Genomic DNA, 15,701 nt, shown 5'->3' on the forward strand with positions numbered 1-15,701 from the left:
AAGATTTTTAACATTTTATGAGTAGGCAGAATCCTCTACCTATCTTCTATTTTCCTCTTGGATGAATTTCAGCCATCAGATGCACAGCCCCGCATGCTCGAGTCTCCCAGTTCTTGGAGAGAGTTGTCTCCCCCTGATCCTCATGGAGCTGATGGACCCTCAATCTGTGTCAGATGATTCTCTGCAAGAACCACAAATTCTAGAGTGCCCAAGATATGAAACCAAGGATGAAGTTCTTGAAGAGATGCAGACATAACACTTCCTGAGTTTAAGACACCGTAAATTACCTTTTCTACAGCTATCTTGAGGAAATAAAGAGAAGTCACAGTGGGGAGAAGAGAGCATTTCTTGCCCTATTCCTCATGCAAATATAATAACTTGAATGTCATTATAACAAAAGCACGTAGCACAAGTATTAACACTATAATTTACAGTAATAAAAGCATTATTACAAGTGTTTAATTAGTAGCCATTATAAGACCAATTAAGGCTGTCAAAATAGAAAGGAAACAAAATGTGATTTTTCCCCTGGAGAACTGGGATATGGTGGGACTCATTGTTAACTCACAGACTGAGGACAGAAAACTGCTTTCAGTTAGAAATAAAATCTAGGCTCCTAGAGAAAAGTGAGCTGAGAGGTACGTTGCTCTCCAATAGACATTACTTAAGCCAATATCACAACACAGTAGAAGCATTTTTAGTACCCTTTAAAAATTTTGAATACAGAAATAGCTATTCAGTTTACCTTTAGCATCATTCTGACATTTGCAATCCACATGTCATCGTTAATTTCACTGCAGGAAATAAGACAAAAAAGGCATTTATTCTACCTGGAAAGGATGGCTGGACAGCCCTTAAGGAATCTAATTAGAACACAGCTTGTTACCAGAGCAGTGTATCACACTGCGCTACCATAGTTACCAGGATCCCATGCACCATCAGGGTCATCTGAGGGCATGTTGGCAAGAGGCATGAGAACTACACCAAATGCTTATGATACATTTTGGAGGAACAACTTGAAAACTCTGAATAACTTGCTGGTATTAGTCTATGAAAGAAAAGAGTCTCTACATGCTCAGAAAATTGTCATGTCTCAAGAATCAATTTATTCTTATTACTCCTTTTTAGAACATACTGCTTCCCAGATCTTATTTAAGAAGCATGTGACTTAACTGCAACATCTGAGCAACAAAGCAGTTTGACTCCCTAATACAGGAACAACACAGCAGTTGAGACCTGGGGAAGACTAATGTCAGAACTGTATTTTATATCTAGATGCTGTTTCCAGTGTCTGCTGTAGTACACCAGGCATCTGACCAATCATCAGGGTGGCAGCTCTGTTACTGCTTTTGGTGGCCAAGACTCTGCTAGCTCACTAGGGGAAAAAAAAAAACACCTGCATCACTGCAGCTCAGTGATGACTGCATCACTGAGCTTTTCTTGCCAATTCCTTCACATAGAAAGATCCTTTAACAATATTAATAATTACAGAAGCATGATCATACATTGTATGCCATCCTGCTATTTATTTACCATGGAAGGAAACAATAGACATTAAAATAGATTATAACAGTAAATACGTCTGTGTCAAGAAATTCTTTTGACACACTGTGTCAAGGACTGCAGACTGCAAACTGACAGTCGTTTGTTGCAGGTTGCCATGAAAAAGTTCTGCAGAAGAGCACAAAGCTTTAGTCTTCATTATGCACTTTAACTATTGCTGAAAATATCCACAAATTGTTTGGAAAGATCAAGGAGATGGTAACAGTTTTTAAACAAGAGTTTGATTGCAATTCTTTTGAAAAATAATTTTCCCTAGATAGTTTCTCTTGAGGCTTGAGGACAACAATGGAAATTGCAACACCAGTTTTCAAAGCATGTAAGGCCAGTCCTGATACTCACATTCTCCATTCTACTTTTAGTATAGAGCAGGCTTGTTTGCTTCATTTGTTCCCCCCCGTTCCCTCTCAGGAAGCCAGAAAACCTGAATCCTTCAATGCAAGCTCTTGGAGAGAAAATTAGCTGTTATAAATAATGACAAGCCTAGAAATTCATTTTTAACAGGTTACATTTTATTTGCTTCAGTTGAACACCATTATTTACAGACACAAGTTAATAAAACACATCACACAACAATAAGATTTCAACAGTTAATATTTATAGGTGCATAGTTCATGCTCAGTTACTTTTTTATATATATAATACATAACATTTACATAAAGCTTTCACAATAAGTCTTTTCTGCACAGAAATAATAGTCATAGGAAACAAATAAAAATCGTATCATAAACAATATCAAATTACTGACAGCCTATCAACAAAACATGTACAGAGTTAGAAATAAGCAGTAGACACTTAGGTGTTTTTATTTAGTATTTTGTTTTTAACTTTTAAAAGTGAAGCCACAATATCCACAGCACAACAATGACCCTGCCAACCAGCTTTCATTTCAGCAGGAGGGAAATGCTGAAACAAGGTGGATGCAGTCACAGATACTCCAATCATTGCTGATGGAAGACTTCAAAATACACTGTAAAAACTGTAAAAAAATTTTACGACTGGGCACATTGGAACTCAGCACTTGTACAGGATGGGATGTCTTTGTTAGTAGATTTCAGGAGATATAAAGGAAGAAAAGATTTTTCATGCTTCAGGTTCATAATCTTGATACTCTTCCTATGAAGGAGAGCAGAAATCAGTGCTACAATTTCAGACAAATATATCCTAACATGTATCTTAACTTTTACTGATTGTCCTAGTCACAATGGATGCAGCAAAAAAATAAGGATTTGTGTGTGATGAGAATCTCGTCTAGTATTTACTGTTTTGTTCCATTTTCCAGATACTCTATTTGACAAAGTGTGGCGTTAACAGGAGTATAAGCTTTTACAGTGGTTAACATACCATTCACAGTTATCACAAAGACTTACAGCAATGTATTTGTGACTAATTCCCAGCAGAGAAGGAAAAAAAAAAACCACAAAAAATAACCTGTTTGTAGTTTACCTACACTACTCTTTATCCTTTTTTAATTAATTAATTACTTTTTTTAAATCCCATTCATGTGGGTGGAAACAAGCTGCTACGTTTAAGCCGGAATCCAGCAAAACAATTGGACATGTTCTTCAATGACAAAGATCACAAATATTTGAGAGCATGCAACTGGGCTCTTCAGTCTGCTTACGATGAATTGAGTCTCTTTCTGAAGGATCAGGAGTGCAAACTGTTTTACAAAGGCCCACTGCAAAACACTTCATTCCTTACATGCTTTACTGAAGCAATAGAGGCAGTTAAACTGTATATCTGTGCTGAGCTGTTAACATACATTTTTTCAGGCTCATTATCTATGTGACTACAGGACTTGATTCAGCTCACTCGGAACTACAAAATGATCTCTTCTGGTCCCCATTGACATTGCCAGAATTCCGTGAGACAGCCCACGTCAACTCACTTAGGACAGGAGAAGAATCTTTGAACAGCACACCAGGTGCTGCAGATACTCTGAAAAACTGAAGAGCATTCAAAGTTCAGGTGCATCAATTTCTAGATGCCTAACATCTCTGGTTTTCAGCCTGATTATCTGCACTACTGTAAAACTGCCACTCCAAATGCCAATGCATCATAGTATCATACACTGTTGTAAAGTTTCAGAGAGCACAATCAGGATTAGCTCAAAACCCTAAATAATTTACTCCTATATTTGCATTAAGCTGTAAATGTAATAACTATGTTTTACGAAGCATGGTGCAAAGAAATACATTAAATGTCCAACCTATTAGAAGAATCTATGGAGAGGTAGAAGTTTCTCTCCACGGTTCGTATCAAGAGAAGAAGTTACTGCTGATTACTCAAAAAGTGAAGCATGCATGTTTTGAAACAAAGATAGTATTTTCTCATTAAACCTCAAGAAATTGATTTTTTTTTTTCCCCAGCACTGCACCTCAGAGAGATTTTGGCCACAGACTTATTTCTCCTTTGACCCTGCAGCTCATAGTACCAGTCTGTGCCACGTTAACGCAACTCCAGCTTTCAGTACCCTGTCTTTGCCTTTCTCCTATGGGCATGAACAGCAAATACCACAACAGATGTACCTCTGGAGGCATTTCATAAGCCTCATTCTCAGGATCCACAGGAATATCAGTATTATTCACCACCCCTTCCTGCAGGAAACCTTCTTCATTCTACATATAAAACAGGGAGAGAAAAAGAAAATAATAAAGTGTCAGATCAACTGCTTGCCCTCTTGTATTCCAAAGCATATCTTACCTCCCCACGTGGAGGATACTGACTATAAAGTGATGCAGAAGTAAGAGGAGGCCAAAAGGAATTTGACAGCATCAAGACATGGAAATAAAACAGTAATTCTTTTATGTATTTTATTATAGGCAGATAACTCATCCTCCTACCCCTTTATTCCATTTTACAGTTTTCACCCTTCTCATATTATTTTTCAAAGTGGCCAAACGAAGAACAACTGTAATTTATTGTATGCTTTTTCCTCCCTACAGTTTTAGTACCTAATGATATTGGGAAACATTTTTCCCTTAACGAGTCATAGTTTTAATCCTTTATTATGTTGAGTAGCACCTCACTGTATGCAGTATATTTATGACACACGACACTGCCTACCACACAACTTCTTACACGCTTCTCTAGAGATCTGTTATTGACCATTAAAGAAGGACTTCTAATGCCCCCTCCCACTCATCCCCCTTAGTTGTTAATGCTGAAGGTCACAGAGAAGAAATGAAAGTTTTACCAGAACAAAGACTGCTGGAGTTAGTCCTAGAAAATTGATATGAAAACCAGAAGATTATCTCAGTGGAACTATTTTGACTATACTGATTTATAGCAGTTGTCAATCTACACAGAAAAGTACTAGAAAAATCCTAACAAACTCAGGAAGAAATTCACTGAAAAAAACCACAGTCCTGAGGCTAGAAGTGTGGAAAGGAATACAAAATTAATTCTGTCACAAACAAGACTAATGAGGAAACTCTTCAAAATTCATAATTTATAGGACAGTTCCTCTAAACTGAATTTAGGATGTAGATGAAAAATGAACAAAAGAGCAGTTAAATTGGAAACTCACCTCTGCCAGTTTAACAGAAGATACAAAGTAATACACAAAAAAAGCGGCCTTAAAACTTCTTTACCTTAATGCACTATTTGTCATGCTCCCTTAACGATTCCTGATGACTATCTTAATTTTATGACAGATGAAGGGCATGGAGTGAGCACTACTTACTGAAGAAATATTATCTTCACTGGGAAAACTGGATTTAAGACTTTTTCTTCCCTCTGCCAAACAATTATTTGGAATGAACATGAGGGAAGACTAAATAAAAAGGTGCACGCATTGATCTACAATGTTATAACATGTAGCTCAGCACTGGAAACCACTTCCCCATGGTCCTTAACAAGTGTGGTGGTTGGGAAGAATATTCGGGATGAATTCCTAGTATATGAAGACATACAGCACATCTGAACTTAATTAACTATCTTCATTGCATTTCCTTAAGTGGACGAATTCATGAAGAGCTACAAGACCTCAAGGATACACTGAGATTGATGAAGTACACGCAAAATTTCATATTGAATTTGAAAACGCTTAGCACACGACCAAAATTTCGCTAACATTGTAACTGAATTCAATTAATTCTTTGCTCTTTTTGATACTTCCTAATCTTTATCCTTTCCCTTATAGTCTTCTTTATTAACTTCTTCATATGAACATTTTGTACATCATAGTCATAACATGTATTCAGTACTACTAAGAAGTCTACACTGTTAAAACTCTACAAACGCAGGAAAAAAGAGTTAAGTCTTGAAAACCTCAGTTTCAGACACTCAGTATCAAATACCTTTTATTTCTCACATCGCTCACACTTTAGATATAATTTTTAAATGATTACTCTTCTTTCACATTTTTATATTCTCACACAGCACTTAGCACTGACTTTCAGACTTAGTCTGCTCCCTCTTTCAGCTGGTACTCCCTTTCACCATTTCCCCTCAGGGATCAGCAGAAGTGTGAAGGCTATTTACTTCATTCCAGGCTCTCTGTGGCGTAACCAGCTGTCCTCAGTCATACTCAATTCTTAGCTTGCTATATCTCTCCATGCAGCAATAGTGACCTTTCCCACCAGAAATCCTGCTCTTCCTCAGTTTGGTCGTATCTTTTCTTTGGCACCCTTGCCTGTACGTTGACATCTTTAACCCTCATCTTCCAGGCACATTATGGGCAGATTTTATTTCTATTATGTGAATTTCTCTCACGCTCTTATTTCAGACTACTATTATAAGAGTGACCAGCATCAGTTAGCAGCTCTACTGACTGATTTACCTTTCTGAGACAAGTTACAATAGGACACGTCTGTTCTCTAGGCAAGAGAAGCACACAGTCTTCTGGTGAAATTCTCATATATACCCAAGCATAAAAAGATTTAGAACAAGTCACCAGTGTAACATGAAAGGTCCAGTAAGAAGATAAACCTTGCTCCTACATGGTATCAGGCATCATTTTTCATGTGGAGGTAAGCAAAACAGTTTGTGCAGAGCCAATGCATGGTATTCTGCCCAGCTCCCACCCCACGTGCTCACTATAAAGCATGTTTTTTTTTTTTTTGTCTGTGCTGCTATTTATCACAGACAACGTGAATAAATTCCGTAACTGAAAAGACAGAGATAAACAGAGTTGCTAATACCTTTCTTTAGCCCTGTGTTTTCCAGAATTAATTATTCTGGATGCTCAACATGACATGCAGCATTACAAGCATAAAACTATCAGAAAATAACAGGACTACTTACAGTTCTACCCTGGTTTATCAAAATGCTCAAACTCCAATTGAGCACTGAGGTTATTTGATGCGCAATATTTAATTACCATATTTTTTAAGCATATTTTCACAGTAATTCATGCCTGGTTACTTCTCTGAGAAGTAGACTCAATCCCTACAAGCTTTGACTGAAATAGCTAAATTGTGTGTGAGAGATGCAAATATTAAAGCTGCCTCATCTGACGCATTAGATCTAAGGGCCTTCAGCTCCTTTTTGCTCTCACTCTTATTCCAAAATGCCATTCAATTTCTGCTATCACCCAAGAACAGCTTCGGCTAACAATTGGTGCATCAAGTGAAAGTATGCCCCAAATTCTCCCAGCGGCTGCACAAGGAAGAATAAAATGTAGTTCAACGTTATCTGCAGCAGGAAAACACACAGCAAGTGATACTGCCAGAACTGCTAGTAATAGTAAGGCAAAAGATTTGCCAGCAGAATTTCAAAGTAGAGTTTCAATGCTCATATGCTGCTTGCTTTTAGGAACCTCTGAACCGCCCATCAGAGTTACAGAGAAACAGTGATTAAAAGAGGCAGAATTTATCTTCCCAACTTCCTTTATCGAATTCCAATGGTAAGTTCAGGATGAAGAATTACGTATGGCTTCAGATAGAAGAACCAGTAGCACTAATAAAATACAGAGATCACAACATCAGTATTTTTCAAATTCACTAACAGTACCAAACCAACAAGGGAACTCTGCCTAGTAATGGCTTGTCACCTTTGTAAGCGAAACTCTACCTCTCATCTCGATGTCACTGCAACTCAGATGAGAATGCTGTTACTAAAGGTCACATCTGCTATATTTAACTATGTAGCACACACAGGTGGCACATCAGTTTTAATGGCTGCTCTCTCTGCCTCTCATGTATTTTCTCCAAAGTTAGGACATCACAAAAATAAAAAACCTCCCCCAGTAACACAGAGCCGCTTACAGTACACCTTATATCATTACTTATTTCCTTTAAAACAAACCAATGCAATTTTGCTTTCTTGTGATCAATACTTTCATGTCTCAATCTAATTATAGAAGGGGAAAGCCACCTTACAGAACAATGTTCATCTTATTACAAAAGATTTATTTTCTTGAAGCTGCCACTTGTCCTTTTTAAACCATACAGAAAAGCAACTCTAGAGGGAAAACTTTTAGTAGAAAATGCGAAAAGCTAAACATTAAGCATCTGAGAAGTGAAATCAATTTTTAAATTGGGAATTCAAACTTTTTGCTGGCATGGTATTAAAAGAATGGTGAGGAGAATGCCTGCTTGTCCCCCTGAGGCCTCCCTGAAGAATAAGCAAGGTGCCTGTCTGTATCTTGTTTTGAAATAAAGCAGCTCTGGGAGAGACTTGTACTTCAGCATTCTCCAGTCTTCTGGAATCACGTCACTTAGGAATTCCTCCCTTGACAAAGCTTTGAGATTATCAATCTTGGAGAGCCCAAGACCTACCTGCCACCAGACAGCCTTGCCAGCCCTCATTCACTTTCTACAGGAATGAAGGGCTCTCTTCCAAAATTTGCTGTTCTCAAGCAATTTAACAACACTTTGTAAATGAACTTAACAACATAAATGTAAATGGAGAGAGCAGCACGCCATGGTAAAATTGTATATCTGCATGAACCCGAACATCAGTTCTAAACTAAACAGACACAACTGCTATACTAAAACAGTAGAAGTCAGATATGAAGTAGAACTTATTACATTATTTAGTACAATAGCGCCTAACGATTGACTCCTCCTTCATTATAGGGACAAACCCTGATAAGCAGTGTGCATGACAGTGCTAATTGACCCACATTTGCAATACAATATTAAACTAACATTAAGAAAGCCTCCCTTGCCATTTCTTTTTATAAGCCAGGGAAAAGTAAACAAAAGGGTTTCTCTTATTTCATTGCCTTTTGTTAAAATTACACCCTTCACTCACATAACACTCTTGAGCTAGAAGTAGGAAAATTGTTGAAGATTGTCTACGCTTGGAAAACAAATCAATTGGTCTGCTCATGCTCCAGCAGTTTAGGCAGCACCAGGTAGCAAAACGGTAACATTTGGTCTTCTCAGTGATGTGTCTTTGAATGCTCAGTTAGTTTCATCACAAATAAATAAAATATTTTATCTCAAGCCAGAGACAAAAGCTATATTATAAATGGAAGCAGCATAACTATAACCTAACCTGGCAGTAAATGCAAGTATTGTAATTTACTATCTCCCTGGGTTATCAGCACTTTTTTTTCCCATTATAAATCCTGAAAAAGTCTTACAATCACATATAGCCTCATAATTACTGGAGAGTAATTCCACCTGGAACGCTTCTGTATTCTGAGATAAGTAAAACAGAGAAGCTGCATGGCAGGAAATAAGCATGTGTAACTGCCTTCAGCCAGTTTTCAGATAACCCAAGAAAGGTATTATCCAGAATCCAATACCAAAGAAGGAAAAGTTTACCCCACTCCCAAGGTTAGGGCCCATTAAAAAACTCCTAGAAGGAAGTAGTCTCCAAGTAGAGAATTTCCTTACATTTGCCAGCCTGTAAATGAGATTAAGGAGGGGTGCACCCTAGTCGTGCAAGTGAATTGCTCACACCTGTGTTCCCAGGGCTGGCTATGCCACCTCACCAGGTGCTCAATCACTAGTTCAGGCTGCAACTGAACAGCTCTCATACCCATCTGTCAGCTCCTCTAATGCTTACTCTGTCAAGAGGAGACTGCTCCTCTAATGCTTACTCTGTCAAGAGGAGACTGCTCCTCTAATGCTTACTCTGTCAAGAGGAGACTGCTCCTCTAATGCTTACTCTGTCAAGAAGAGACTGCTCCTCTAATGCTTACTCTGTCAAGAGGAGACTGCTTGGGAGGTCAGTCCCACTGTTCACCGAGGTAGGAAGGCACCACTGGAGTCCAGACCCCTGCTCACAGGGTTGTTCAGGTGCCTGGTTAGGTTTTGACTGTTCCTACAACCTGTAATTAAGCAGGGCTACCTTAAGAATGGTAAAAACCCATCTCATTTTTTTTATTATGCACTTGCAGGAGCTTCACTAACGTAATTTTCATTACATAGTTAATAAGGAAAATCTGGGGATTCCTGAATGAAAGATTATCTTTCAGTTGTTTTGCCTGATGTCCAAATGTATCTCTTGATACAAGATGAATTGCATTTTGCTCTGCCAGTGAGGTTAAAATTCCCCTTTGAAAAGGAAATCAGTTATATTTTTTCTTTTCCACCAAATGTCAGATTATTTTAGGGGCTGGATACTGGAGCTAAGTGAACCAGTAACTGCTGTTTCCATTTAATAACTCATCTTTTACAGTTATTTTGACCATAAAGACCAAATTACCTCAAAGGTGAAAAATCCTTTAACAAAACAGCAAATACCAAACAACGCGCATAAGAAAGATGTGTTAAAATGGCCTTAATTCATTTGCTTTCTTAGTCCTAATGTATTCGCTGTGCAAAGCTGAAGGGTCAGCTTGCCGGTTTAGTTTATGATGCCCTAAAGTCCCTGCCCACCGGCTACAACAGCTGATGCTGCACATGGCTGGAAGCCCCAGCTGTGAATGACACAGCACTAGAGGCAGTCTGGTGATTTTATTCCAGTGGCAGCAGGACACAGAGAGCAAATGTACCACCGCAATGCCTAGAAAGAAACAAATGTTTTTAATTAACCCTATGCTAAACACCCAGGTGAAGAAAATGAGGAGAAAGCACCATGCTTGCATGCAGCCTGAGTGTAAAGGAATTATCTGTCCCAGTGCATCACTCAGAATACAAATAGTGACAAGTGGCTGCTATTGTCCTCCTTAAACAGATAGAGTGAGTGAAGAAGAGATAAATGTCAGAGCAATAGCATGAGTCCAACATTTTCGTGGACTCATGCTGCGAATCGTGAGAATGACAAATAAGTGAAAACAGTAAAGACTGAGGCCTCTGGATAGAAGAAAAAAATGTTATGACTCCCTAAATGTAGTTACATCTATCATGATGTCTACAAGTGAGTGTAAACACCATTCACAAAAGTTTATGAACTGCTGCAAAATCCTAAAATCATATTTCAATACAACACAAAATGTGTTTATTTTATTTCTTCGTCTTAAAATCCCCCATTTGTAAAGATGGGGCTGAGCTCATTTCAGAATACAACAGGAATATTTTTGTGAGCAATCACATTTCCTAAAACCCAGGTAGGTGTTTTGCAGTAACAAGGCTCATAAAGTTACCAAGTCAAAAGTGCTGATATTTTGTTACTTGTTAAGAAATGTCCGTGGTTGACAAGGCAGGAGCTGCCCATCACCTATGTCAGACCAGCAAGTGACACCCATTCAAAAGTGACAGCCAGTGCACTAGTTATACATGACTTCAAATAACCAGTTGTGTGGGGCTGACTCAGCGTGCTATTTGTAATGCATGCAAATGCATCCAGAACACACAACACTCCCAGCTTTACACACAGCTTTATCCTCTTCAGCCTTGGAACATTCCAAATGAATCCCACTGAAAACATCAAGCATCCTCAGTGGAAACTGCACTGCTAAAGAAAGAAAAAGCTAGGTCTTTCTTTTTTAGTAGCAGGAATACGGGCTAGCTAAATATCAGATCAGGGGGCATTGTGCAGAGCTGTGGAAAAGCCCCAAACTCTCAGAATGACCAGGGTTACTCTGGCCTCGTGAAAGCTGCACAGACTTCAGAGCTCTCTCAGCAACATCATTGAAGTGAAGGCTGAGAGGAACAAACACATCAGATTTTTCCATTTCCTTAAAAACCTTCATATTCACATTGTTAGTGCCACTGCCTCAAGCCCTTTTTTACTTTAGTAACAAAGAGAAAGATTAGAGGCTGTGAGAAGAGTCCTTGCTGACTTCTGTTCCTCTCCATGCAAAACAGCTTAGCAGGTGCTGCAATTGTCATGAGCTCCCCAAAATGAACTCAGACAGAGATGCCTGCACTCTCCTCAGAACCCTGTGGGACCAAGGCTGCTTTGCATCCGCCCTGCTTGCACAGTAATACGACAGAAATCCCTGAGGCTTTACTGAATGGAAATGAGGGACTGGTATTTTGGGAAAAAGGCAACTTGCACTCATCTTTGCAATGAAAAGAAAAAAGAGTGGAGCTGAAATACAGAAGAATCAGCTAAGCTCAATGGCTAGAGAAATGCCCAAATAAAAACTGTTTGAAGCCAAAAAGAGAAAATAGAGAAATGAATTCAAGCCAAAATCAAAACAAATAGTCAAACTAAACTATTTTTTTCTCCTCAGTCACTAGGATTCTCCTTGTGTATGTTAGATAACTTTATTTTACTAAAGGCTTTGCTACGTCACACTTGACATTCTCCTGAACAACGTAGAAAAGCATAGGTCAATAAAAACATTTTAGAGTGATTGTAAGTAGCTGTGTTGATGACAGACACTCAAGCAGATAATTCTCAAAATGGAAGTCTCTATCACATATAATTTCACGACACCCTGTGTTCAATAACACTAACACATTCATTAAGGATTTGGAAGAAATACTGAAGTCCGTACTTACTGTATGTTTGATCTTCAGCATTAAAGTGGGAAAATAAACACCCTAAATTTATTTTAGTGATGTTACTACAATTCAAAACTATCAGGACAAAACTGAACAAGTGACTGAAATAGCTAAGATGCAGCTCAATGTGTTAAAATGCTGCACTTAGGCACTCATCAAAGCAAAGGAAAGCAAACTGTGCACAAAAAAAGAATTATGAAGTCAAGGAATAACATTAGCCAACAATGTCATGTTATTGCAAAAAGGGCAGACCATTCTCTCAAGTCTTAACAAGGGTAGTGGGTAATTGTCTAGGACAATTACAAGCATGCTTCCTGAATACAGACTGCAGGCTGCAGTATGTGTGTTAAGAAAGGTGTTGGGAGATCTCAAAGGAGAACAGCAGGAAGATCATGTCTTAGAATAGGGAGGAAAGATGAAGGGACCTGGCAGGAAAATTGAAGTGAATTAGGTTCGTACAGTCCTAAAGGAATCACCTTAATTTAAGTGTTTAAGAGGTCGGTGTGCTATAGGAGCTGTATGGGATTAGCTAAACCCATCTGACCCCTACACAGTGGAGGATTCTCTGATCTGTATTAATTTATCAAGAATGACCTCCACGTGTGACACCTGAGCTCTGTCTTCATTAAATAGAACATAATTATTAGATTAGAACAAATTGGAACATAATACTAAATAATATTGATTGATCATATTAACTAAAGCAATGACTTTAAAGTCAGCATAGAAACAAGCAACTATGTTCAGACATGTCTCTGTCAGAATTTATGTTGGTAAAGATTATTTAAAATAGAATAGTCCCAGTCTATGCTTCAAAGTTACACTTTACTGAAGACCACTTAAAGATCATGATCGCATTCCAACATCCCATAAATTTTTAGTGCAGATAAATTCCACAATTAATTGTACAAGTTCCTCAAGTACACATTCTCTTTACTAAGAGAATAAATTAAATGAGAAGAACAAGCTCATTTTAAAAAGGTTTCTACCTCCTACAGATATTATAATAAATAGTATTATCTAAAAGAAAAATCTCTGAAACGTGTTTATCTACAAAAAGCCCCCTGTACTGAGCTGCAGGACCAGCAATCCTCTAGCACGGTGAACAACACTATCTCTGACTGTTACACGTTGCCACGCAGACAGTATGCATTTCAATTCTGTACCACATACATTTTATATGAGTGTTTTCACTGAGCAATTTCAGTAACATGCACCAAATTGACTTTGTAGGTCCCCTTCAACTGAAACTATTCAATTCTAACTTTGATGCGTTGCCAAACTTCATATTAAAAAAAAATTAAGTATAAATGCACACACACAGGCATACACACAAGCACAGATGTGCTTATGAGAGCAGGTATAGAGTTGAATAAAATCCCATTTGCTTTTCACCTAATCGGAACTTTCCAAAACGCAAAATATTATAAATGCAGGATCAAATGCATTTCAGATAAAGTCCCACTGAAGTGGAATATGAGGAAATGGAGAAATGAGGAACTTAGGTATGATGTCTGGGTCATCACAACTCTGAGTGGAGTACCCTCTCATCCAAGTTGACTTTAGAACTGTGCCATATCCATGTAAGAACAGTCACATCAGTCTCTTTATAGCTAATACAGACAGACAGGCAGTTTTGGGGAATAGGATGGGACAGATCTCCACCCACATGTCCACTCTGGAAGGAGCACCTTGAATCTCACAGGGACCTGTTCTGAAACAGAACATATCTAACTAAAGAGGAAGATGGCTCCATGAGAGATGGAAAGAGGATAGGGTATGAATAGGCAAGCAAATGCAACCAGCACTGACTCATTTGCTGTTAACTCTCTGTGAGGATGAAAGGAGAGCTAGTGACAGCACGGTCACATCCAGATGTTTCATAACTGATTCACAGAATGTTATTCACAGCAAATCAAATGTTACAAATGACTACAGAATTGACCTGTGTTATCAAATTTATATTCCTCCAAAATTTAGCTTAATCTGAAATTAAGCATCTGAACTATTCAGAGCTTTCACTAGCATTGGGAAGGATTACTTGTCATCTCACTGGTACAAAACACAAACAAACTAAACTCTTGTTTCCAGTAAAAGTAGGAACAATTTACTTATACAAGTAGAAAGTATTATTTAATAAATCTTACTTAGAAAACCATAGAAGACGAGCAGAGTCCTAAAGGACTAGGATCCTAAACACACAGTAGCTGAGTATTCCTGTTTTTCTTTTTCTCTTCCTTAGACTTCATTACTGTTATCTTTTTTTCTTTTGACTTATATAAAGGAAAGATCAGATTGAATTCTCCTGCCTTACAGATTGTATGAGAATGGTGTTCAAGGTAAAAATGACCTTTCCCAGACTAAATCTTTCTTTTACAATGTCAGTATAAGCCTGGTCAGACCTGTACCCCTGGAGAATAGCCCATCTTTATGAACGTATTTTCAGACATCTTCTGCTCTTCCAAAAGTGATACATAGCATAGGAGTCTTTACTACTCCTCCATATATAGAATATCTTCGTAGTGCAAGTTTGGAAGGGTCTTCAGGTGTTTTCTAACTCGAACCTCTGCTTCAAGTAGGTTCAACATAACTTAAATCACTCCCAACTGATGTCTGGGAAAGCTTCTTGTTACAAAAACTCCATGGCATGATCATGATTAGTTCCTGCCCTCAATTGCTATTACCAGTAGTGGTTTACCTTGTGCCTAACCTCAACCTCCTTTGCATCCATTCCTGGTCCTAATACCAGTATTTCTAGAACTATTTCCACTGAACACAATTCCCTTTCTCTTTTAGCAGTTGTTTGATACAAGATGGACCATCCTGATGTCATCTGAAATTCAGGAATGAAGTCACTAATTCCAATCAGTGGTATTATTAAGTAGGCATTCTTTACTCTTTATGTTGGATGCATGAGGGGATATCTTTGCCCTAACTATGCATACCTTGAAAAAAAGAACTTCAGCTTATATATATCACTTGTATTACATGTGCAAAAGGTTTCCCTGGTGAGTATACACATACATACTCAATACCCTCTCCCAAAATCATTAACATAGGGTCTCACCTCCTTGCACATGTTCAGTCATATGGGGTGGGGGTCTCAAGACCCTCAGAGATGAAGCAAGCAATATTCCTCTTCATGACCACTAGCTGCCCTCCTCTTGTGTTTTTTTCAAGTTGGCAGTTTTAGAGAGATACACTGGAGAGGGCACCCACACTGACCTAGACATACTGGGCTTCCTGAGTAGATAAGGGATGTTCTGCTTAGCATCATGTATGTTTTGTTAGCATTAGCAAGTTTTGTGAAAGCAAGGATTATTTAATTAAGGATATCATTAACTC

General features: G+C 38.3%; 1 protein-coding gene across 5 annotated transcripts in view; it reads right to left on the bottom strand.

The window, feature by feature from the left end:
- Window positions 1-2,050: 2,050 nt before the first annotated feature.
- SNCA (synuclein alpha) overlaps window positions 2,051-15,701 on the bottom strand; it is a 66,716-nt gene continuing 53,065 nt past the window's right edge. For all 5 annotated transcript variants that reach the window (XM_042872232.1, XM_042872231.1, XM_042872230.1 and 2 more), the window contains 2 exons: window positions 4,092-4,181; window positions 2,051-2,676 (listed from right to left, as the gene is read on the bottom strand). In XM_042872232.1, coding sequence (XP_042728166.1) covers window positions 2,644-2,676; window positions 4,092-4,181 — 123 coding nt within the window. In that variant the 3' untranslated portion in view covers window positions 2,051-2,643. The remainder of the gene's footprint in view (window positions 2,677-4,091; window positions 4,182-15,701) is intronic.

This window comes from Lagopus leucura, unplaced genomic scaffold (genome assembly GCF_019238085.1).
Source record: "Lagopus leucura isolate 7727_CA_CO unplaced genomic scaffold, USGS_WTPT01 Super-Scaffold_100004, whole genome shotgun sequence".
Classification (NCBI taxonomy): domain Eukaryota; kingdom Metazoa; phylum Chordata; class Aves; order Galliformes; family Phasianidae; genus Lagopus; species Lagopus leucura.